This window comes from Gallinula chloropus, assembly GCF_964237585.1.
Source record: "Gallinula chloropus genome assembly, chromosome: 5".
NCBI classification, from domain to species: Eukaryota; Metazoa; Chordata; class Aves; order Gruiformes; family Rallidae; genus Gallinula; species Gallinula chloropus.
In genome coordinates, this window is record NC_140090.1 from 76,964,762 (window position 1) to 76,989,961 (window position 25,200).

Genomic DNA, 25,200 nt, shown 5'->3' on the forward strand with positions numbered 1-25,200 from the left:
TGCATTTACTGTTGAGTAGCCTTTTCTAAAAAATACAGGAATTAATAATGCCTGGGGAGACACTAATTCCAGAGCTGCTGGTTACAGTTCTGGTGCTCTGAGGATTTTTTTGAAATTAAATAGTTAGAGAGTTTCCCTAGTATAAAACCAACAGTAATTAAAGTGGTCAGATCCTGTTAAGTATGAGGAAAATTGGTTTAGGTCATAATAGTGTAAGCAGAATAAAGCCTAAGAAAAGCAAGGTACAACTCCAGCGATACAGATGTAAAAACTAAATACATTCAGGGTTTCTTAAAGCTGAGTTACAGCTTTATATGGAAATAAAATGGAGAAATAAATATGGAGATTTGTTTCTGTTATGGTAACAGTCAGGTTTAATGCTGTGGTTCTGACAATGTGAATGTGCAGCTCAGTCTAGCATCTCCCAGGAATACAAGTGGTTAAAACAGTAAGGTTTTCCTATGGATTGTCCATCCAAAGTGATTTTGGCAAGGAAAACATCTTTCTGCCCCAGTGGTACAGGCTAATCCAGGAGCAGAGTAACAGAGCTGAGTCTCAGGAGTGTCTTTGAGCGTCAGTGTAGGGAAGACAGCAGAGAGACATTACGAAACTCATTAGGAGTTACCTTCCCCTGATTTATGACTTGAAATCACTGTTAGACTGAATGTCAAGGAGGGGCAGCTGATGGGGTGACTGAGATGACAATTCCTCCACAATTTCCAGGGGGTTTTTGTTGGTTTGCTTTTGTTGGGTGGGTGTTTTTTTACTGAAGAACTTAGAGCTTTTCCTTTTCTTTCAGTGATCTTTCCTTTAATTGCTGCGTGACACTGGACGCCAGCAACAAAATGGGCAATGAGAACAGTAGTGCTGAAAATGAGGTGAGTGTGATGGTGGGGTTGCATTTTCCTGCCCTGCTAGCCAAGAGCAAACCTTACAGGAATCGGTTTCACAGGCCACTTACCCCACACCTATCTTCTGCTCCCGGTTACACTCCTGCTTAGGTGTCATTAATGGTAATTGGAGGCAGCCTTTTGTTTGTTTGTTTGGCAGTGACACTGCTGCATAGCATCAGGGCACTGTTTGGCTGGTTGCTCCCTGAGGAACAGGAGTCATGGACCATGGCCGTGGGGTGAGCAGGGCTGGCTCATTGCTCCTCCCCAACCCCGGGAGCAGCCAGGGGCAGCCCCAGCTCCAGGCATCAGGATCAGCCCATGGGTCAACCTGGCTCAGCAGGGCCGATGGCCAGGCAGGAGACCCAACATCCTACAGCATCGCTGGGGTAACATCCCCAGGGGGATTGAAATGGGGTCCTGAGCCACGGGCAGGGTGGGGAGAGGCACCATGAGTCAGGAGATGCCTGTGGTGCTCTGAAGCCCTGACACACAGCAGCTTCTCCCTTTTCAGAAATGAACATATGTGTGCTGATGCAGGAGTTAACACCCTCCAGAACCCTTTAAGAAGGGTGCTTTCTCTATGCAGCTTGGTGTTTGGGGATTTCTTTTTAAATTCTTGAAATTAAAGGAGCCCATATGCTATGGCTGGTCGTGCACAATTATGTTAGAAGTTACTATGTTGATATAAGTTTGAATAAAGGTTTTAATTACTCTAATTTCAAGAATTAAAATACCAGAATGTGTTTCATCTTCTCTTATTCCACATGTTACAATAGATTATAAAATGCCTCAGGGTTTATTTGGCTTCCAGTGCAGGTCTCAGCAGATCTGCTGTACCTAGTGCATTGCAAAGTGGACTGTCACAAGGGAATCAGAATTACAAGGTTGCCAGTATTTTTTGTAAATGTTTTTTTAGAAGAAGAATCTATTATAATTCTTGGTTGTTCTGGCCCTTTCACATTATTAGCCCAAGGTTTGGTGCCAGCTTTTTTTCAGGGTTTGGGAAGAGGGGAATGTGTAAACTCATGTAACTCAGCGAAGAGAATTTTTTCTCCAATGTGCACAACTTTCACTTAGGAAGGTTTTGAAAGTCAAATACATTTCTTCAGGACTCCTCCTGAGGCTGAGAAGACTTTACCTAACAGTTAGTTAATTTACTAAGAAAATTAGTTAAAATATCTTCTTTTCTAATAAAAGAAGTAAGCTTCTGGTCTCCATTTCACACTGTAAAAATACCAACCAACCAACCAACTAAACAAAGCCCCAAAGCAAAACAAAACCAACACTAGAAAACCAAATTAACTTAAAAGTCACTCTTGACAAAGAAAAAACAAGAAGCTGTAATACCAGTTTAAAAGCCACTTAATTCCCTGTACTCTGCATTGGTGAGGCTGCACCTCAAGTGCTGGGTCCAGTTCTGGGCTCCTGACCATAAGAAGGACACTTTGGTCCTCGAGCGAGTCCAGAGAAGGGCAACCAGGCTGGGGAAGGGGCTGGAGGGCAAATCCTATGAGGAGCAGCTGAGGGAGCTGGGGATGTTCAGCCTGGAGAAGAGGACACTGAGGAGAGACCTTATCACCACCTGACAGGAGGGTGCAGAGAGGTGGGAGATGGTCTCTTCAGCCAGGTGACAGGAGATGGGACAAGGGGAAATGGGCTCAAGCTGCCCCAGGGCAGGGTCAGCTCAGATGGGAGGGAAAAGTTCTTCCCTGAGAGAGTTGTGGGGATGTGGAACAGGCTGCCCAGGGAGGGGGCTGAGTCAGCATCCCTGGGTGTGTTTAACAGAGGGGAGATGAGGTGCTCAGGGATCTGGTTTAGCACAGAACAGGAACGGTTGGACTCGATGATCTTAAAGGTCTTTTCCAACCTTGTGATTCTGTGATTCTGTGATCTGTTGAACAGCTATTGAAAAGTCATTGCTTAATGAATAGTCTAAATTCATATAGTGACCGAAATGTTTTCATATGTCAGAAGTTCCCAATTCAAATAAGACCATCCTTATACCACTGAGCCAAGGAGCACAGCAGGTAGTGGATGATGAAACAGGTTTGCATGGCTTGAATTTCCAAACGTTAGCATCTGCTTCTGGCTCTTGTTTTTCTGACACTTAGTGCAAAGCTGGAAGGCAGCTATGTTTATGTTTTCAGCAAGTTGTAAAAAAAAACACCCCAATAAATCTGGTTTCTTTTAACTTTTTACTTTGGTAGCAACCTAAGCCTTAGAGAAACGTCATGCTGGTGTTCCTTCCAACTCTAACACAATTAAAATAGCTCAGTGGATGTTGTTCTTACACTCTGTACTCATTGACACGAGTTGTTTTTGTTTATGTCTTTATCAGAGAGCACCATTGCATTGCCCAGTTCTGGCTCTCAGCTGAGTCACTTGGAAGCCGTACACATGGTTTGCATTAAAGATGGGAGAGCCTGAGCTAAGTTTAGAACTCATTTAATAAGAGGGAAGATCTGTGGGAAAAATGTGCTACTAAGAAGAATGTAGTAGGCACTTAGAGAAAGAGTAAATACCCAATAAGTCTTGTAAAGACCAGCCTCTGAGGAAAATACAGGCTAAATTTAGGAGAAAAGAGCAAAGATAATAAAAACAAGGCTGGGGCCAGCAGTGTGTTTAACTGTGATTTTACAGATACTAACCACATTCTGTTCTGCTGTAGTCCAGTGCACAGAGTCCAAACTGCTGAGAGATTTTAGGCTTGTGCCCTGCCCTGTGAGAATGGCAAAGGTCACACCCAAACAAGGGTCTTTCTCAGCTTATGCTGAACTAAAGATAAGCTATTTTTAAGATGCATTTTCCTGGAAAAGCAAAACTCCAGATGAAGATAAATGGGTTTAAATTCAAAAAGAAGCAGTCCAGAAGAACAGATATTTTTTGACCTGGCTTGACCCTTGAGATCCCTTTAGCAGATCCCTTGGCCCTTTAGCAGAGAACATTTAGGGGAATAAAAGGGAGTATTTCTTTAATGGGAAGCTATGAAAAGTACTTCTGTTTATGGAACTCTAGGAGGTCTCAGCCATTGTGCTGCCCACTAGACACATTTTTCTTCATCCATCCAAATGCATCTGATGGTGCAGAGGAAGAGCAAGGTCTGTCCTCAGGCTTTTCCCTGACTTTTCTGACATCCAAATGTTCACAAACCATCGACATGGCCATAATAAAAAGAAGAGACTCATAGTTTTGTAGAGACCAATGAATTTGTGCACTTCCTCAGCCCTTGATCACCTGGGCCCAGATGCTAGCTAATAAAGCCCCACTTAGAAACAAAGCCAAGCCTGCCAGGACCCACAAACCCATCTGCCATCTAAAAAGTCTGGCACTGGGAGGGATGTGGGCTGTGAAGGAGCCTGAGCCCAGCGTACCAGCTCTGCAGCCCAGCCTTGCCCATGATGCAGCTGGGTTTGTGCAGTTACTCAAGGACCAGCTCCCTGAGTATGTTACAGGGTTGTTGTTGACTTTCACGACTGTTTTTTAGCATGGTCTCCCATCTACATGAATTATGCTGTTACCAGGACATCTTTGCTTCCTTTTGAAAGGGCTTGGGGGAGGATGTAAAAAACAGGAGGTCTCTATCGTTGGAAACATGAGGAGAAAATTTTCTAAAGCTCAAATAGAGATGAAGAGTCTGTTTGCTTGTCTGAAGGAAGCATCATGCTGTATCCCTGCTAGGGTGTCTCCAGTTAATCGTTACAAATCTGACTGCTGCACACTCTGTGGTTAGTATTATCACTTTCCCTGTATTTCAGCTTCCTTATGCCTGTGTGAAATGATGGATCTGGCATGATTCTTCTTTCAGACCCCAGTATTACGGGGATCAGCAGAGATTGCACAGGGCACATTAGCAGCTGTCAGTCTCACAGTTGATTACTGGGCAAATTCCTCTGAGCTCTGGTGCTCACACTGTGTCTGTTTACATACTTTTTGAATAGTGCAATAGCATCTGTAAAGTTCCCCTGTTTATACTCAATTGGGATTGAGCACAAAAATAGATCCCTGCTTCTCTGCATAATGATTTTGCCTGTAGCATTTTAACAAGGGACACTGTTCCCCTCCAAGGGCTTCTGTTTGAGCCTGTTGTGTCCATGTGATTCCCCACTTTTACTCCCTAAATTATTATTTTCCTTCACTTTTCCTTCCATTCCATCCATTGCACATCAGGAGTGTACAGGACAGCAGAACTGTTCCACATCCTTTGCCCACAACTGGGTATCCATGGCAGTTGGCTACAACCCAGCATGCCCAGTATTGATGCTTATGTAGTTCTAGTGTACCTCTGGCCTCTAAATTCATTAACACTTGCTTTCAGTGATAATTACTACTGGTCCAAGATTCTATGGTGAGTAATGCCAGTAATGCCAAGTATGTGTTTGAGTTTACACAAAAAGAACGTTGTCTGTTTGCAGAGAATTATATGTCCATTTATGCAAATGAAGCAAATTCTGGGACACTTGTCACAATGAATAATTATTACACTTGCTTTCATCTTCCCTGTGAACGTAGGAGGGGTGATGAAAGGGAATAAAGTTCCAAAGTTGTGATAGGGTTCTTAATTTGAAAGCACAGTGAAAGGAAGTTGGAAGGCTGCTCCTTCCCTTCTGAATTAATGGTTAAAGCTTCCTTCACATCTGTAAAGCCACCACAATTTCTAATGAGAAATGTACATTTATGGGGACAGATGAAAAGGAAAAATATTTTATATTTATAAAGAAGCTCTGTTATTATTTACCACATTTCTTCTTTTAGAGGTAGTGTGAAAATGTTGGGACTACATTTCGCTATGGGCGATTCAAACTTTAGGAAAGCAAATGCTGTCAGCTGGGGAGGACAACAGAGTTTAGAGCTCATCTTGGAGTCACTTTCCCAATAGTGCTTCACATAAATCTAACAGCACCTTCTCAAGGGTTTTACTGTGAGGCTGCTGAGAACCACTCATCAGAAAGCTGCTTTAGCTACAGTTATGTCGACTCGAAATTGCAAGTTGTGTGATGAAGATCATCAACTTCATTATCACCCTCGCTTGCCACACCTCATACAGCTGCCATCCCTAAAAAAGTAACCTAAGTGCTCCTCAGGCCTTCATCTGACTGCTGGAAAAGGGACACAGGAAAATAAGAAGCTGCAGCCAGACTAGAGGAGCTAAAGGGGTATCTATGAACTTTCCTTTGCCTACCAAACGTAGATCACATCAACAGATGGAAGAACAGGTTGATGAGAAGCATGAAGCCAGTTCCATAACTCCATTCACTTAGCCCAGCACAGACTCAGGTTACGTACATAGATTCAAGCAGACTGAGGCTCAAACATAGCAGCAAGTTGTTGGGAAGACATGTGGTACGACAAAGACCTGAAGATAGACCAGTTTAGTGCCATCAGAAGGGTTATAAATATGAACAGTGAAGCCTGAAGGCTTGAATTGCTCCTGCTGTAGCCCAGAGGAAGTTGTATATGCTGTGGAGAATGCTAAACCATGGATGAGATGGTGACTATACATAAATATGAGCACACCAGCGTTTATTTTCCTGTTTGCAGCCAGAGTCATTTCAGTGGGTGTTTCTCAGGAGGGAAAGCAAGCCTTTTTCCCTAAGGAAAAGTCACAGGTCCTTACAATAAAGTGTTGTAACCTGAATTTTTCAAATGCTGTTGTCACTGTATCCCATTTTACTTTGCTTCTTGCATCTGTACGAAGCAGATTAAATGAGACTTCCACCAAATGCCAATTTTTGCATTCCTCTCCCTTGGAGGATTGTAATTAGAAAAGGCGTGAACTTAAAACTCCTCTCCTGTGAGAGACAAATAAACCAAGCCAGAAGCAATAGCAAATTGCACCATTACTGATTAAAGAACAAAATCCACTCTAATTGCAAAATTCTATATGGAACCTCCCTTAAGGAAAGAGTCTGCTTTCAGCATCTGATCATGTCATAATTACATCCAACTAATGAGCAGTTGTGATGTTTAGGCAGAAAGCCAAGAAGTGGTCATGCCAACTGTCCCCCTCTATACTGCCGTGGTCAAGCCACACTCAACAAGGGGTGGGGGCTGAATAATGGGGGTTGCAGCCCAGGTTGATTATTAAAATCAGAATTAAGCTCCCCCAGGATGTGACTAAACCAAGTTTTAGTGTAATTCCTCAGGTGTCTCCTGTCACATGCAGTTCAAGCTCAGCAGGATATGTCAGGTACCAATTTGTTACTGTCTCGTGACCGGTAGTTCTGGTGAGCTGTGTTTGACAATTTGATTGACACTTTTGGGTGATTAGGGCAATATCCACTCATTATTTAATTTATTCTCTATTTTAGAGTGTTTTGGGTTGGAAGGGACCTCAAAGATCATCCAGTTCCAAGCCCCTGCCATGGACAGGGACACCCTCACTAGCTGAGGGTGCCCAAATCCCCATCTAATCTGGCCTTAAAACATTTGCAGGGATGGGGCTTCCACAACCTCTCTGGGCAACCTGTTCCAGTGCCTCACCACCCTCAAAGTAAAGAAGTTCTTTGGCACCATTTCTCCAAACAAGGGAGAAACAACTGTTCTCCAGGGATATAAAGACTGAAAAGTCTGATTTGATTTTCTTTGTTTTTCTCAGTTACCTTCCTTCTCTCCACTTTTCTGAGTAGGTTATTCCTATTTCCTTGGTGTTGATAGGTATTGGGGCGTTGGGCAGACTCATTTGGGACCAGTTAACCTGACATCTTTAAGAATCCCAGCAAGATGCTTTCTGGCATCTGAGTCCTGTTTTCAAGGAATGGATTTAATGCTGAAGTACAATTAAAATAAGGAGGAACAGCCTATTGGTTGAGGCCTTGGATGAACAACTTTTCGCTCCCTTTCTCTGCAGCCAGTCCTGCAGCAAAACAAGCCGCTGCTGCAAAGCATTGGGGGTTGGACCCCATGATCTCTCAAGGTCCTTTCCAACCCCTACAATTCTGTGAGTCTGTGAAACCTTTGCAAAGAGCTCCACATGCTCAGCCACAGATGGTTGAGGACATGTGTGGCCCCAATGGGGACTGTATGTCCATCCTCCCAATGGTCAGCTTGGTGTTTGTTTGATCCTGAAACTGGAGCCAGGGCCTGACCCTTGCATGGTGTCTGGTGTTCACCTGCACTGCTGCAGGGTTGATCCCCATCCCTATGGAGGAGGTGGTGGCTGGGAGCAGACAACCAACACTTCTAGCAGGCAGACTTTAAAAACCCTGTTAAAAAAACTTATGAAACCCCAAACAAAACCACAACAGTTTGTAATGGAAGGCATGGAGAAAAAGGAAAGGTAAGTTCTGGTTTATTAGAATCATAGAATCATCTCCTGAGCTGGAAGGGAGTGCTTAGGGAGCGGAGGATGTTGAGTCTGGAGAAGAGGAGGCTGAGGGGAGACCTTATCACCACCTACACTGACCTGACAGGAGGGTGCAGAGAGGTGGGCGATGGTCTCTTCACCCAGGTGACAGGTGATGGGACAAGGGGAAATGGCCTCAAGCTGCCCCAGGGCAGGGTCAGAGCAGATGGGAGGGAAAAGTTCTTCCCTGGCAGAGTTGTGGGGCTGTGAAACAGGCTGCCCAGGGAGGGGGCTGAGTCACCGACCCTGGATGTGTTTAAAAATGGGTAGATGAGGTACTTAAGGATATGGTTTAGCACAGGACAGGAACCATTGGACTTGATGTTCTTAAGGGTCTTTTTCAACCTTGTGATTCTGTGAAGAGATCCACACAGATCATCAAGTCCAACTTGGCTCCACACAAGGCCAATCAGGTCAGAGCTTGGGACTGAGGTCATCCTCATGTATTGATCAAGCCTCGTCCAGGCTTGTCCCAGCTTCCCCCTCAATAACCAGAGTGGGAATGGAAACTAAATGTAACTCTTTGAAGATGACTTCCAGCCAGTCAGAGCTATGGCATGTTCCAGCCACTGCTATAAAAGGATGTGTGTTTAATGGAGGAATGTTGCAGAGGGCAGATGTAAAGAGAAACAGCTTTTCTTGAGAGAAAGGGGAATCAAGGGAAGGTATTTTTTTGGAGGGGGGTTGAGTGTGAGTGCCAGTTTTTACAACCAGCCAGGTTTGTGCTTTGAGGCCAGGAGCCTGGCACGTTGGGGAGCAGTGAGAGGTTTTTGGAAGGGGTATAACACAGGGTGGTGGCTGTGCCCAGCTCTGCTGAGGCAGTGATGAGGCAAGGGGAGAGGCACTGTCTGGGAGCTGAACTCTGAACAGGCTCCCATGTAGTGCTGGAATTTCTGTCTGCTGTGATAACTTCAGCAGTGCTCATAATCCTTTTGGCTGCAGCATTAATGGAGTCTTTCTTTTTTAACTTTTAAGCTCCTGTGTTCAAAGTCATTGGGAAAACAAAGGGATCCTAGAGATCTGTGTTGTGTCCTTGCAGAGTCCAATGTCTGTGGAAAGGTTTAATGCAAATCACATTTCATATTTCAGGAGAATCAGTTTTGTTCATTTAAATAGTATGCTGGCTTAAAGGAAGCAAAGTATAGGCTGCTTAGTTCTCCTTCTGTTGTTTGTGTACTCTCTGTCACAAATTTGGTTTGTTTGTTGTTGGGTTTTTTTAATTATCCCAGACTTCAAGGAAAAACAAAAACCTGCTGAGAACCTCTGTCTTCTGATTTTTAATGTAATTCTTTCCTTAAGCCTTTCCATTAAGTCACTTTCTATAATCTCAGCATTCTTTTCCAAAAGGAATATGCTACATTTGAAAGAAACACAGAGAAAATGTAGCTGCCAGCTTCTGTAGTGAAAGACTTCAGAGGGTGTATGTGTTGAGACCTCAGAGGTAATTTGCTTCACAGCAGCTTTCTGATGATCCTTCTGAACAAAACGCAGCCTTTCTGATGCCTTTCTGATTGTTTTCACAGATGTTAATTAAAAAATTGAAAACAAGCATGCTCTGCAAAAAACAGTTCAGCCCCTGATTTGCATAACTAGCTTAAATTTGAAAAATTTGATAGAGAAATTGAATTATGTTTGCCTGCTGGCTGGCTTGGATTCACCCAGCGTGTTCTTTTGTGGTGATTAAATTAACACATCACTTGTAGAAGACCAATAGGTGAAGCTTTCCTATCTATTGGAATCTTGCTAGTTCCTTTCACATTGAAATGTCTACCTTAAGATTTATTATAGATTATTGTTGAAATCCTCCTTTGAGCTTCTTTTGAAAATGCACTTTCCTGGCCATGTGTACTTTTGCCTTATGAAGTAAGATGGAGACTTTGCTTTTTGGTCATTCAAAGACAGGAGAGGAGAGGAGAGGAGAGGAGAGGAGAGGAGAGGAGAGGAGAGGAGAGGAGAGGAGAGGAGAGGAGAGGAGAGGAGAGGAGAGGAGAGGAGAGGAGAGGAGAGGAGAGGAGAGGAGAGGAGAGGAGAGGAGAGGAGAGGAGAGGAGAGGAGAGGAGAGGAGAGGAGAGGAGAGGAGAGGAGAGGAGAGGAGAGGAGAGGAGAGGAGAGGAGAGGAGAGGAGAGGAGAGGAGAGGAGAGGAGAGGAAAAATGGAAGGTTAGGAAAGGAGAAATGAGTATCAACAAATCCAACTCTCGGCTCCAACAGGAGCTACGTTGCAAAAATTGTTTTAATATGTGTTAAATTTGGTCATATTTGGAACTGGAAGAACAAAAGTCAGATTATTTTGTGGCCAATTGCAGTTGCTTATGGAGAGCTGGCAGATGAGCTTTAACTTCTGAAACCTTTGATGCCTGAAAGAACAAAACTGTTTAAGAACAGAAAGAGTCCAAACTAACCAAAATACCCTCAAACAACCTAGGGAAAGTGTTAAAACTGGCCTTCAAAACAGCATGCATACCTAACCTGGTGTGTTGGGATGATTCTCCTTACCTTCTCAGTCTGCCCCTCACTGTGGGGTTTCGGTTGGATATTAAGTTTAGGTGTAACAGCTGATGAAATCACTGGGACATGGGCCCTTCTCTGTGTCTAATGTCCTCATTTTTGATGAGATGAGGTGTTCAGGTATAGTAGGCACATAGATGCCCCTATTATGTAATTAACTTGTGAATTGCATAAGTGAATATTAAAATCCAACAATCTTCTACCAAAATGATTCTGTCCCCAGTGTCCTGTGAAGTGTCAGGCTTGGGGACTCGATGACAAATTAGCCTGACTCTGTGTGACAGTTTCAAACTGTCCTGAAACAATTGTACTGCTGGCTTGTAAGTACCTACTAGGTGTAACCACCAAGTTAGGTGTCCCTGTATTTATTAGTACGGTTTGAGCCTGGGTGGCAATTGCTGTTGGCTGTATGACAGGCTGATGAGAAGTGTTTCTTCTAATGCTGCAACAGAGCTGATGCTGCTGATTAACTATCAGTTCTCACGTGGCTCTGGATGGCAATCTAAAGGATCCTGGTTCTTGGTACAGAAAGGAGTTTTCCTTTAGAGTCTTGTGTGCAAGGGGCATCCCTGTTAGGCAGTGGCTCCAGAGTGGGATGGCTGCAGGTCAGTAGAACAGAGGATTGTAACCTGAAGTAGCCCTGAAGTGGCTGATCTTGTGAAAGACAGATGAATTAGAAGCAATCTGCGGGTGCAAAGAGTGCAGCAGGTTAATGATTTAATTCTTTGCTGTTTTCCCCTCTCCCATGGGAGATGATAGAGGCTTTAAAAGAAGCAGATAAAACATGCAGCTCTTCATCTCCTGAAGAGAGCTGTGAGGTGTCCCTCCCACCCAGCACCCAAATCACCTAAAGAAAAATTAAGATGGTGATAGTAGAAAGGAGGAAAAATAAAGAATTAGCTCTCCAGCATGATCACATATGGCATCAGAAGTCACTGTTTTGGTTGGTTGGGTCTTTTTCCTGATAACTCCTTTGACAATGCATTTTTCTCCTAGTTGGTTCTTTCTGCACACGTGTGTGCATGCCGAAACCAGCTCTCCCCACCAACTTCCTCATGCAAACAAACACCAGGCTGCCCAAAACAACACCAAAAGCAAAACAGAGCCCTATAAGCTAAATAAGCTCTATTTTAATCATGGTTTTTCTGACTGCAAGAAACAAATTTCCTTGTACAAATCTTCATGTTCTCCTATTTTTTTATTTTTTTTTGCTGTATACTGTGGTTTTGGGGCCAACATACATACTTAGATAAATATTCCAAATGCCAGATGTCAGCACATGCTGTGTAAGTGCTTAATAATCATGAAACCAAGAGCCTTTTGGTCTACCCCAACGGAAAGCGGTGTGATAAAGGAAACTTCTGCAAACAAAGCGGCACTGGAGGGTTTCCTCCAGGGAAAGGAGGAGGAGATGAGAGTTAATCAAATTTGCCTCAAAATCTAGAGGAAGTCTTTTTTGGGTGTTTTTTTTTTAACATCTCCAGTGTGCCCTGAGCTTTTCAGTTGCTCATCCCTGGGCTTTTCTTACCCAGTCTCTGATGCCCGGCACTGATGGCGGGAGGCCTTTGAAGCCTTTGCTCGTGTGAGCGCACACCATGTTCACACAGAGAAGAGTTGCTTCCTGAAGTGTTGTTTTGCAGTTTGCTGGCTACTTCTAGAACAAAATAAACCTAAAAATGGAGAGAGAGAAAAACAAGCCTCAAGAGGTTAGTTGGAGCTGTGTACTGTGCTTGTCAGCTACGACGTTATTCTGAGGCGGTTCTCCTGTTGTCAGTCCATACACTTGTGTGTCTTTGCATGAAGTGTTCCTAAGGCTTTTCACTATCACAACTAAGAATTAGAACAAGTGACTGTGTGTTGAGCTGGTGAAGTTTTCTGCCTCTTTCACTGCTGCTTGACGTGCCAGAGGATTAGAAATGGAGCTTCTTCACCGAGCCGCCATTTTGGCTTTACCCGCGTTCCTCCAGTTCTTTTATCGTACTTAAAGAACATCCTTAGTTACTATTCAAAGCAGCTCTTACCTGCCTTCTAAAGGGACTTCTGCCAAACAGAATTTGTCCAGGAGGTGCCACTACCTGTTGTAAGCAGCCCTACGGGGGTGTTGTAGAAGCCCCTGGGATCTGGAGGCACATCACGGGTCACAGCCCTGGCACTTGCATGGGACGCTCTTCCTCCCTGGAGCAAAACTGATCCAAACAAAACCCCCCACGCATGTAAAGGCATGTCTCCATGGAAAAAGAGCCCAGGTAAATATTTACCTTCGAGAAGAGGTGATGCAGCGTTTCCACAGGTGTGTAGTAGCATTCCTGTAGCTGGTACTACAGCAACTGCAGCGTTTCCTGTAGCTGTTGTTATAGAAAGGCAGCAGGATGAAGAATCGGGCCCTCCAGCTCAGTTCAGAGGCTTTCTGAGCTTTGTTGAAGAGGGAGGGAAAGAATCTGGACTTGGATTCAAGTGCTGGGTCTGGATTGGCAGCGGTTTTATCTCTAGCTTGACTCCAAAGATACTGTTAATAATATGAATGTCAAAGTTTATACCGTGTTTCCATCCTTTCGCTTTATAAACTTGCTTAGCAAGGAAGTATTTGCCAGGCTTGGAAAAAAAGAGAAGATGATACCCTCCTTGGGTCAGTAAAGGCACTGGCTGCTTTAGAACAATTGTTGCATTCTTCTCTCCCTCTTCTTTTCCTAGTATCTATTTTTGGCTCAACCACTTCCTTCTGTTTTTCCATCCTTAAGAAAAGAAATGGCTTGGCTTTGGAACCTGCAAGTTCCATCAAAGTGGTGAAATCTACCAGAGCAGCTGTCCATCAGCAGGCAGAACTCACTCCTTAAGTCATATATTCTCCAAGACAGCAGCACCTATTCAAATTGTTCTTTTTTTTCACTCTAGGGCGCTCCACAAGATTCAGAATTGGATAACAGGCATGATTTCAAAAGGAGCCCTCAGAAAAACAGCACAGAAAGATCTGGAGCTCAAGACATCTCAGACCTTCTTCCTCTTGCCGTGCAGGCTGGGAGCATATGCCCATCAACTGCAGGACCTACAAGGTAAGGAATTGAGTTTCTTTCTGTGAATGGAATTCAGTTCCTGCTGCTGTTGATTCCTGGGGGCTGTGCATTAAACTCCCGTTCTTGATTTTCGAGATCTATCATCCTGATGGATGATGATGATGACGGTGATGATGCAGCCTTCAAAATGACCTGACAAAACACAACCACTTACTGTTTACCAAACTGACTTTCTTGCCTTTCTGCCTAACTATAAACAAGCCCCCAGCTGTTGTAGTAACCCTTGGCCTAAGCTTCCTATGCTTTTTTGCTCATACTAATAAACTCTCATCTGAGATGGAGCAACACTGCTGAGTCTTTTGTAATTCTGTATGATTGTGAGGTGAGATGTAATTGTAAAGGACTGCAAAAGGCCATGCTCAGCTCTGTGGAACAATCCTACTAAAAGGTACCTACCCAGCTGATATTAGTTAGCATTGTACCCTCTAAATGCCTTAAAAGTCACCTGACCAAATACATAGGACCTCTTTCAGAGTTAAGGTATTCTTCAGTGCTACATAGGATGGCAGAAGGTAACGTAATCTGGATTGTATTAAATGTCCCAAAGGAAAGATTTCATCTGAAGTATTAATGCTTTTTGCTCCAACACTTGAATTTTCCTGTGTTTTTTCATGGTTTTCATCTGCTGCAATGAAGAAATTATCTAATAACGATTTTAACACAGGGCTGAATAATTTCCAGATCATCAGTGTTGCCTGGGATGGAATGACAACTACAGCTTAGAAAGAGTAGCAGTAACTGGCTGATAAATGTGTAAGATTTTAAGCTGTGGGCACATTTTTAAGTGTGTGGGGGGATTTTTTTAAGGTGGGAGAATTCACTGCAGAAGGATTGGCCACATCCTTTCCAAGGGGGGTGTGTGTGATCTGGGCCTTTTTCTGTTGCCATGAACCCTGGTACAAGTGAAATATTTAAATTCTGATAAATTAATGCTACCTCAGGCACTAAACTCTCCTTCCTCTTTTTTTTTTTTTTTTAAATAAAAAATGATGAAGATTAAGTTTACAATTATTGGTGTCCTGAAACAATTTGTGGCAATACATGTCAAAGTGCAGGTAATAAGGAAGGCCATAATTGACCACTCCAGGGAAATTTCAAGGAAACTGAGAGGAATGACATAATCTGAAAAGACTTGCCAAGAAAAGGCAGCTTACTTTCTGGAAGGGACACTTTGTCTGTGCTACGGAGCTCTTACAGTTCAGTAGGTTGTCAGATGTCAGTACACACACAGGAAGAGTGTTACTGCTAATTCTACTTTACACAGAAGAGAGTTACTATTAGTGGTTCCAAAGAATGCTTATCAATACGCTGATAGGCATTTAATATCTATAGAAATAGAAATACAAATACACAGGAAGAGAGTTATTATTAATTCTACTTTACACAGGAAGAGCGTCACTATTAATGGTTCCAAAGAATGCTTACCAGTATGCTGATATATATAGAAATAAATATAAATATAAGAATATATATTTAAATATATATTTAATATATATAAATATATTAAATATATATTCTTATATTATATTTAATATATATTTATATATAATATATTATATTAATATATTAATGTATATTAATATATTATATATAAATATAAATATATATTTATATATAGTATAAGAATATATATTTAAAGTAACATTCTTCTGACTGCTGCTAGCACATCTTAAGCCTGAGCAAGACTGACTGCAAAGCCAATTTACAGTGATAAAGGTGTCCAGGCATGAAGTTTCAGGTGATGGAAGTTTGCATTTCTTTCCTGGAGATGAACAACTGTTTCTTTTCCAATGTGGCACTGCTCCACTACCTAGTACTGGGTCTGTACATAAAACATCTCTTCCTTGGATGAGTTCCTCATGTCTTTGAGAGTGTCTCTCCCTTTTCATATCAAACGAGGAAAGCTGTAGATGTTAGAAAAAAATTAGTTTGGAGTTGTGATGCAAACATGGGCAGGGTGAGGTCTTTAGATGCATATTTTGTTTATTTGTTAATTCAGTTAACAAATACTGTGTGTATCCTCTAGCTTCTAGTTTCTCTTGACAGCACTGTGCATAATCACTGTGCTGCGTGTGCGTGAGTAACTGTGCTGTCCTGGCAGGTAATGTTATGGGAAGGAGGAAAACGTTAGGGAAGTGTATTACTAACTGCTGAATTCTATAGTAGGCCTCTCATGACTAACACTCCTACAAATTAGGGTTGTTTGTGAAACTGCAAAATGACAAGTGTTAGCCTGTGTACTTGGAACCGCAACACCCATCCACCCTCTGACTGACTGACTGACAGTATTTGTACCGGCTCCACCTAACACCGGGTGGGTTTGTGCCAGCTGCTCAGAGCTGCCTCACCTGCTGCCTCTGTCCTGGAGGAAGCAGCAGCTGAACTCCCCTCAGAGGCCCGAAGTTGTTTGTTTTCTTCTCGTTCCTCAGAAAGCATCTCTGTACAATTCCTTTCTTGTCCAGGTTTTAAGGAAGATGCATGAGTAACGTTCTCCAATGGCTGCCAATAGAGACCCTTCCAACTGGCTGCCAGCAGGGACAGTACTGCTGGGAAACACTCCAAATGGAAAATGGACTTTCAACTCCCTGATCTTGTCACAGATTCAAAGAACAGTAGGGGTTGGAAGGGATCTCCAGAGATCATCGAGTCCAACACCCCTGCCAAAGCAGGGTCCCTAGGACAGGTCACACAGGTCGGCATCCAGATGGGTCTGGAATCTCTCCAGAGAAGGAGACTCCACACCCCCTGGGCAGCCTGTCCCAGGGCTCTGTGAACCTCACCAGGAAGAAGTTCTTCCACATATTGGTGTGGAATTTGCTGTGCTCCAACCTGAGGCCGTCGGCCCTTGTCCTGACTGTACAGACCACTGAGAAGTGGCTGGCCATTTCTTTCTGTCTCCCACACTTGACATATGATATTGATAAATATTGATCAGATCCCCTCTCAGTCTTCTTTTCTCAAGGCTGAACTCAGCCTTTCCTCATAGGGGAGATGCTCCAGGCCCTTAATCATCTTTGTGGCCCTCTGTTGGACTCTTCCCAGGAGATCTGTATCCTTTTTGTACCTTACACTAACTCCAAGGAGGGAACCCTACATAATCTCTCTGAATTTAATTTTCTGCACCTGTAAAATGGATATAGAACATTGTAGTATGATAAAGAGCAAGAAATTCTTAGGCGGTGCCAGAAAGCAGCAAGGAGTTACCTAATGGCCCTGAAGAAATAGGTCTCCATCACTTCTGTGATGTTTGGTTCATTTTGAAAATTCAAAATACATAAAATTGAGGAGGTGACTTTGAGGGGAGGAGGTTTGGTTTATCCTGGTCAGCTAGGTGAGACGGGGGTAGTGGTATGAAGAAGAGAAGTGTCAGCTTCGAGTTTCTCTAGCCACTCAGATATGAGAAACCATTTCATACAGCCCTCAGACAGATCTATACCACAGTCAGTACAAGAAGGACACTGTAAACCTCTCAGAGGCTCATTACCTGAGTATTGGACCAGAGACTTGTAGACTTTCTCATCGGTCTCACATCTTCATATGGGGGGACTTTTGTATCTTCATCCTGTGGGCAAGGCTGGGCAGTCCTGACATTGAACATGGCCTCTGTGGGTAACAAAGTTACAAGGGCTTGTCCAAAGAGCTCACCACAGCTTTTAACACAACAAGGCATGGCCTGTCTCATGGTGGAGCTCCTCTGAGAATGCAGAAATCAGCTGAACATGTTACAAAACTTTTAAGCAAGTTCTGCTTTTTCACTTGTTTGGTGACATGGCTGTAGCAGGATTTCACCCTCAAATGATTATACCCATGATTATACCTTTTTCAAACCGCCCCATTCTTTGTAAAGATGTTTTATCCTACGGTAGGATGCAGGACAGTGGCTTCTCAAAATAGTTATTCTTTAATCTCCAAATAGGAGGTTATCTCTCTTCTTCCCACTGTAGTGATGGTAGAGATGGTTCAGAGTCTGATCTGAAGCCAGAAGTCATCCAAGAAGGCTGGTTTTCTCCCTGTTGGCACTGGATTTTAGTGGAGGATGATGAGTTCAGGCTCCAGCTGTGACAGGCATAGGAGCACTAAGCATGGGTGGAACAGCAGCACACGCTGGAGCTGAGGTGCAGGGTGGGATGGTTTGCATTAGCATCAGCAGTCCTTGCACGTGGCCTTTTGGAAGACTGTGGTAACTGAAGAAGCAAGTAGTTACACACCGATGTGGTTTGCAACAGCAGGCTGAGTACAGCTAATTAACACAAGGCTACGCTGTCAGCCACCCAGCACATTAAGCTGTCCAAACTGGAATTAGAATGGGAGGTATTGGGGTGGAGTCTCTTATCTTGGGTTTTTGAGTATTTGTGGTTTGGCTGCAGCAAGTGCAGTCCTGCTTTATATATATATATATAAATATATAGGCATTTCAGACTGTTCTGTGACCAATTTGTATTTTTTTTTAAATCATTGCTCAAAACCAGCATAGCTGCAGCTCAGTACTGAGAACATGTAGACACATTCTAGCTGGCTAAACCAGTGTGCAAAATCACGACTCTTGTGAGTCAGCTTGAATGGATTTATAGAATTCCTGTTGCAGGAAACGTGTTAGAGGGACAGGAGCTCGGGCAATTAGTTTTTATTTAGCCTTTACTCCCAAAACTGCTGGCACATGTCAGGTTTTGGTGGCTTCTAAGCTGTATCCTGCCAAAACAGAAATAAAGACAAGAAATGGAAAATCTTTGAAGTTTCAGATTCCAGGCTGTTTGTTTTTAACTTGCCTCCATGTGCTGCTTTGAATGTGTCTTTTCCACTCTGCTCTCTTACCTTCTTAAGAGCATCTGACCTCCCATCTCCGGATGGAGAAGCTCTGTACGGAAACTACCACGTCTGCTTTTTTCCAGTCTTCTCAGTGGCTTTCTTCCATCCTCCACAAATTCTCAGGAATTGTTTTGGTTGCTTTTAAATTCTTCTGTTTTGGAATTCTGTCACTCTTATTTTAAACTACTCTGGTTTGGTCCGATTTTTTTTTTACCCACTTTTCACTAGTCCTGTGTGCTGAAGAGTAACATCGCCAGCACTTAATCCATAAACCTTCTGTGTGAAATAAAAATGCTGAGGAATGGGAGGATAGCAAACCTCAGTCTTTGCATCGAGCTTTTTGAGAGCAGCCCTGCTGAGAAGGACCTGGGTGTCATGGGGGATGAGAAACTTAACTTAACATGAGTCAGCAGTGGCTCTTGCAGCTCGGAAGGCCAATGGTATCCTGGGCTCCATCAGAAGAGGGGTGGCAGCAGGGACAGGCAGGGGATTGTCCCTCTCTGCTCTGCCCTCATGAGGCCCCAGCTGGAGTCCTGTGTCCAGAGCTGGGACCCCTATACAAGAAAGATGTGGAACTGTTGGAGAGGTGTCAGAGGAGCCACGGAGATGATCAGAGGGCTGGAGCAGCTCCCCTACGAAGAGAGACTGAGGGAGCTGGGATGGTTCAGCCTGGAGAAGAGAAGGCTGTGGGGGGACCTCATTGCAGCCTGCCAGTCCCTGAAGGGAGCAGAGAAACAGGAGGGCAATCAGCTTGTTAAAATGGTAGATAATGGCAGGACAAGGGGGATGGATTAAAACTAAAGAAAGAAAGGCTTAGATTAGATATCAGGGGGAAGTTTTTTCCAGAGAGAGTGGTGAGGGGCTGGAAGGGGCTGCCCAGAGAGGTGGTGGATGGCCCATCCCTGGGGGCGTTCAAGGCCAGGTTGGATGGGGCCCTGGGCAACCTTGTGTAGCTCCAAGACTGGAGGTTGGTGGCCCTGCCTGTGGCAGGGGGTTGGAACTTTCTGATCCTTGGGGTCCCTTCCAACCCAGACCAGTCTGTGATTCTATGACTGGTGCCTACGTGAGATGTACCCATGCCTTTCCCAGGGTGTAACAGAAGAAAATGCCTGGGGAACCTCAGCTAGACAACTCTACCCCAGGGAGGTATTTTTTCCAGCAGGTTTAGGAAGCAGCAAATAACAGCAATTTAAAAGATACACGCCCAGAAGTCATTCAGGGGAATAAACACTCTTCATGGATAAACTTGGCCACTGTCCCACCTGGAAGGCTGTGCAGAGATCCTGTGGGACCCACAGAGCCACTGCAGAACGATGAGCTGGAGCTGCCACGCATCCTGTGGGCCCATCCGCTCGGCGCTCTGCTTCCTGCTGACTCTCCGGATATCTCGGATAGACACCAGGAGCCAGTTGTGGGACTGGAACTGAAGATCTGGCCGTGTTTGCTTGCTGCAGCAGCAGTACAGCTCACTTTTTTGGATGTTAGAATAGTTTAGTTCGGTCATATTTAAAATACGACCCTGCAGGCCCTGAGTTTTGTTCTGTGTATGGAACAAGGAGGTGAAAAGTGATTGGGAGTGGGGGGAGAAGGGTAGGACAGTTCCCAGGAGGATCATATAGATCATTATTCCTGCTTCACTTTTTCCTGAAAGCTTAGATATACAGGGAGGGTGGGGAGAGCTGGCTGCTGCTAGCAACCCCTTAGCGATGATGGATTTCTCATGTGTTTGTTTACACTGAAAAGCTCAAATAGCGACTTGCTCTAAAATGGACTTTTCTTCTTCTTTCTTTCTTCTTTCTTTTTTCTTTTAAGGGAATGTGGAAATTATTTCCACGCTCCTAATTAACTTTCAATCCCTCTTAGGGACAAATTAAAGTGCGTGATTCTTTATATTAACTCAAGTCTTCCAGTACTGTGTGTCCAAATGTGTCAACTCAAGATGTGGAGGCTGATCTCTGGTATGTCAGGAGAGGCAGAACAGAAACATTAGAGAAGCAGCTATATGTGTGCCATGGCTGCAGAACATTTGTCCCCTTCAGTGCTTTCTAAATTCGTCCTCAGATTTCCGGCTTTTATACTCCTGGGAATACAATTGCCCAGGCTCTGAGTTACATCAGTATGGATAGCAACTGGCAGTGATCACTGGGCTTCACAAGCCTCAGCTCCTGGGGTTTTTCCCTCACAAGCATGGCTGGTTTCAAAGACAACGTGCCTGGTCCTTTCCACAACTGCTGCATGTTTTAGAAGGAAAGCAGAGGACTAAAGAAAAGGAAATCTGAATTTATCTACAATTTTCTGTTGTTGGATCATCATTTCTTGTTGTTTATCAAGTAGGTTTAACATCTTCGGGCACCTCTACCCCGACCCCTGCACACATCTGCCCCCAGACAGTAAACCCCAGTGAGCTTTTGTGTAGCTGCTGCTGGTTTTATCTTCTGTCTCCCTGGACGTTGCAACATCACATTTAATGGCTGGTAGATCGGGTACAGCTCTTAATTCAGAAGTATTTATGGCCGATGGACCTGCCATAACTCATGGATTTCTTAACAGCCTTTGTAGCTTCACACCCTAAACACAAACCAGGCAGTGCTGCTGTCCTAATAAACATCTCATTAACTGGGCAGTACTCTTAAATTGTTCCAGGATAATTTGAACATGCCACAACATACTCTGAAGGTGGACGGAGTTAACCACCGGTGTTAAAAATTAATCAGTGCATTTGCAATGTGCTTCCAAACAAGCAATTTCTCAGTATTTGTTTATGCAAAACAAACATTTTAGACTTTATATAAAGAGTTAAGTCATTGTTATTTGATGTTGTAATGGAAGGATAGCATTCATCCTACTGACCATTAAGGCCTTAAACTTGCAAATCCTTGTGTGCTTAACTTCTAAGACAAGGGAAAAGTTGCCTTTGATCACTCTTGAGTGCAGTGGGACACCTGCATATATCAAGTTAGGTATACACCTAGGTCTTGGCATCGCTGCATTTTCTTTTTCTATTTTTTTTTTAATTGTATCACCAATTACATGCAGCAATTATTCCTAGCAAAGTGGTTCTTTCTGCCCTAAGCTCTACACAGACTCTAAGGAACTCTGATGTTCTTTCCTGCTTTGTTATTTGCTTGTTTTGATTTAAATATTACCCTACAGTATTAATTTTTCCCTTAATAATATCAAGCTAGTTCAGATTGCAAACAAGAGAGATCAAGTAACCACAAAAGAGAATACCTTTTATTGTCCTGTATTTAAAAAAAACCCCAACTTGCAGGGTCATAGCTTCATGTTGATCCTTTTAATGGGTTGTACATGCTCCCTGCAGGTAATTATTGATTGCTAATACATTTTCATGTAGATTGGGCTTTACTCAGGGGAATTATCTTCAGCATGTGGTGTTATTTCCCTGTAGTGCTATTCCCTTTAAAAAGAGTGGAAGATAATGGGACTTAGTGTGACCTTAGGAGGTTATTTAGCCCATCCTTCTGCCCTAAAGTAGGATCAACTGCTCTTAAATTATGCCCAACAGATGCTTGTCTAACCCGAGCAGTGTCTTGCAGAGAGAACAGCAAGATTGCCAAAAAATGAAGAGGAAGATGAGGGGTATGTTCCCTATATAGTTTTCCTTGTGTTGTAGTTTTGTGTGGCTGGGTTCTGGTGGAGAAGGGGGGCTGCAGGGGTGGCTTCTGCAAGAAGCAGCCAGAAGCTCTCTGCAGGCCTCACAGAGTAAACATCGGCCCAAAGGCCGGAGTCGTTGCTGGCCAAGGCCGAGCCCATCAGGGGTAGTCACAGCGCCTCTGGGAATCACATTTAGGAGAAAAAACAAATGCAAGCAGCCACTTTTTGCCACCAGAGAAGGGAGTGGGAAGATGTAAGAAGCTGTGCAGACACCTACATCCAATGGACATTATATCTGCATGGGTTCAAACCCCACCCCTCACCTCTGCGAATCACATATATGAGAATCGTGATTAAAATCCCCATCCCAACAAAATTCTCTACAATTATTATATCACTCAGCAATGTTCAGTCTGTTCTGCCCATTCCCTCATCCAATTCGTGTCCTTATCTCAAATTCCTCCAGCCCCACGTTGGGCACCAAAAAGGACTGTGGTGGGTTTAGCCCTGGCTGGAGGACAAAGTTCTTACATCAGAAGGAGAAATGTAAATGGAGATATCCTAAAGGGTCAGTTTGGACATATCTGAGGATGATTGGAAACTTGAACCTCTCCGTTATGTCCTGAATAAACCATTGAATCAAGCTGAAGGAGCACAGATGATGAATGTGTACCACTTATTTCATTCTAAAAGCGATAGCTGAAGTGGCTGTCACAGCCAGTGCCAGCACTGTCATTTTAATTCTGTTCACCATACATTAATTACAAAGCTGCCCCAGTTCCTTCATCTACTCCTGAGTAAATTTAACATGTTTTCAGGATTATCAAACACCAGAAAATTTGTTTTAGTTGATTCATAGTGTTGAATAGCTCAGTTTGTAGGACTGTCAGCTGCCCTTGAACCTGCTAAGTCACTGCTAAGGCTCAGTGCAATGGCTCCTTATGGTGGAGTAGCTGCCAGCATGGCAGGAGAGCGTTGGTAGGTCTAGCAGTTGTGTTCAAGGACAAGTAGCCCTTTCAGACACGTTTGGAACTGTTTCATACTTCATAGCTGGAAATAGAAGTCTAATGTGGCAAAGAATTCACACCTGGAAATATTGTAGAGAAATTTCAGGCAGATGTAATCTGTAATTTCAAATATATCAGTATGCATACACTCTATGATGAACATCACCAGAGTTTCCTTCCCAGATGTATTACCATGCCCCTGACAAATGGGATTAACAAGGAGTAAAGAATTAAAGACTAAAGATAAACACTCTTTTTCACAGAGGTTACAGAGCTTCACACCCCTCCAGCCTGCACCCACGTTTGTTCTTCCCCTGAACACCTTATCTCTGAAAGGAGCATGCCTCCAGGTTAAAGAACCCTGGGCTCACAACTGCTAATGAGCAATTTAATCAGTGAGAAGATAAACTCACAGGAGGAACAAAAAAGCTGGAATGGCAATTGACTCCCACTTTTCCATCCCTTCCCAGATCCAGTGATGTGGTTTCTGCCCCTGCTCTTCTAATTAAGAATCCCTGAGTGCAAAATTAATGTCAAATGATAAAGTCTAATCCTTCCTTAGGGAAAGCCTTCCAGCATCTCCTTGTTGTTTGTTCATGTCCCTTCATGCCCCATGTTGTCAGTGATCCAACAAATACCAGATATTGCACTGTGTTGGCCAAAACAATTTTAAAAACTTTAGATAAGCCATATTAGATAAAATGTACAAACTGATGCCAAGCATTGCTGAAACTTGGTTAAACTATAAATTCATTTTAATGATATATTTCACCTTAGCTTTGAGGCTTACCCTAAACATGGGCAAATTTCCATAGCTCTTTAAAGATGAGTTCATTTGCCTTTGAAATGACTGTGAGGAAGGTTTTTAGGGTCTAAGCCAGGCTTCTGTTCAGTTTTATGTGTAGCCCTCCCTTAATGAAATCCCTGAATTGGGCAGTCCCCAGCAGAAGGAGGGTTCAACCGCACCTGGAAGTGCGTTTCGGGCAGAGAAAGAAAGAGAAGACTCCTGGAGATTCTTTAAAATCCAGCCTGTGCTCAGCCTCAGAGCAGGTATTTGAAGCTCCAGTTCGTAAGGTGCTTTGAATTTTGGAAAGGTAGCCTGTTACTGCTAAGCTGTGCAAAGCTCCAGCGACGGGCTCACCATGGATAAGCTCTCTCAGTGCAGCTCTGCAACCAGAGTGCTGCCATCACACAGAACCCTGAACACTGGGCATCATGTGGTCTGTGTATCTTGCTTTGGATGGGGGGGATGAATGGGAGATTTAATATTTTGTGTTCAGTAAGTGACACCCCTTGCTCCTAGGTACAATTCTGTGTTCAATTTAGAATTGACCTTTCACTCCATGTCCCCTGAGGCAATGAAAATATGCCCAGGGTTCATTGGGGGGGGGGGGGGGGTGAGGGAAAGAAGCTATTCCATCACCTACAAACCTAGGTATGGAAACTGAGGTCCACACAGCACATGTGAAGAATATTGAACATAATTTCTCTTCCTCTGCTCTTACTGCACCCACATCACCTCTGCTTCCATTTATTCTATCTTATCTTTGATGGGTGGGGGTTACAGCTTATGCACTGCAATAAAATGACCTCACAGGGCGTGTATCATTGTATGGCGGGGTGAGACCTTTGACCTTTTAGTGAGAATCAAATGTGCTGATTAGTTGGAGAAAACATTCAGCAGATGGACCCTTCTTAACCTTCTCCTGCACGGTAAAATCGCAGCCAGATAACAGTGGGTACTGCAGACTCTGGAGCCTTGAGCTTTGCACAAAGTGGTCTCAGAAATGGAAAGGAAAAACTTTTCTTCGAGGTACTTGGTGGTTTTTCCAGTATTTTTATCACTTTTTTCCCATTGCCACTCCCTTAGTTTGGTAGATATGTGTCCCCTCTCCCTTCACTTAACTAGGAAGGATTTTGGGATGGGTCAGATGTATGCCATGAGCATGGTGGCTGTCA

The 25,200-nt window shown here is 43.6% G+C and overlaps 1 protein-coding gene across 1 annotated transcript in view; it reads left to right on the forward strand.

Annotated features, from left to right (window-relative positions):
* Window positions 1-845: 845 nt before the first annotated feature.
* TACC2 (transforming acidic coiled-coil containing protein 2) overlaps window positions 846-25,200 on the forward strand; it is a gene marked incomplete at its 5' end in the record, with an annotated part of 132,523 nt that continues 108,168 nt past the window's right edge. The window contains 3 exons of the mRNA XM_084265327.1: window positions 846-882; window positions 2,865-2,920; window positions 13,635-13,792. Of these exons, the coding sequence (XP_084121453.1) occupies window positions 846-882; window positions 2,865-2,920; window positions 13,635-13,792 (251 nt within the window). The remainder of the gene's footprint in view (window positions 883-2,864; window positions 2,921-13,634; window positions 13,793-25,200) is intronic.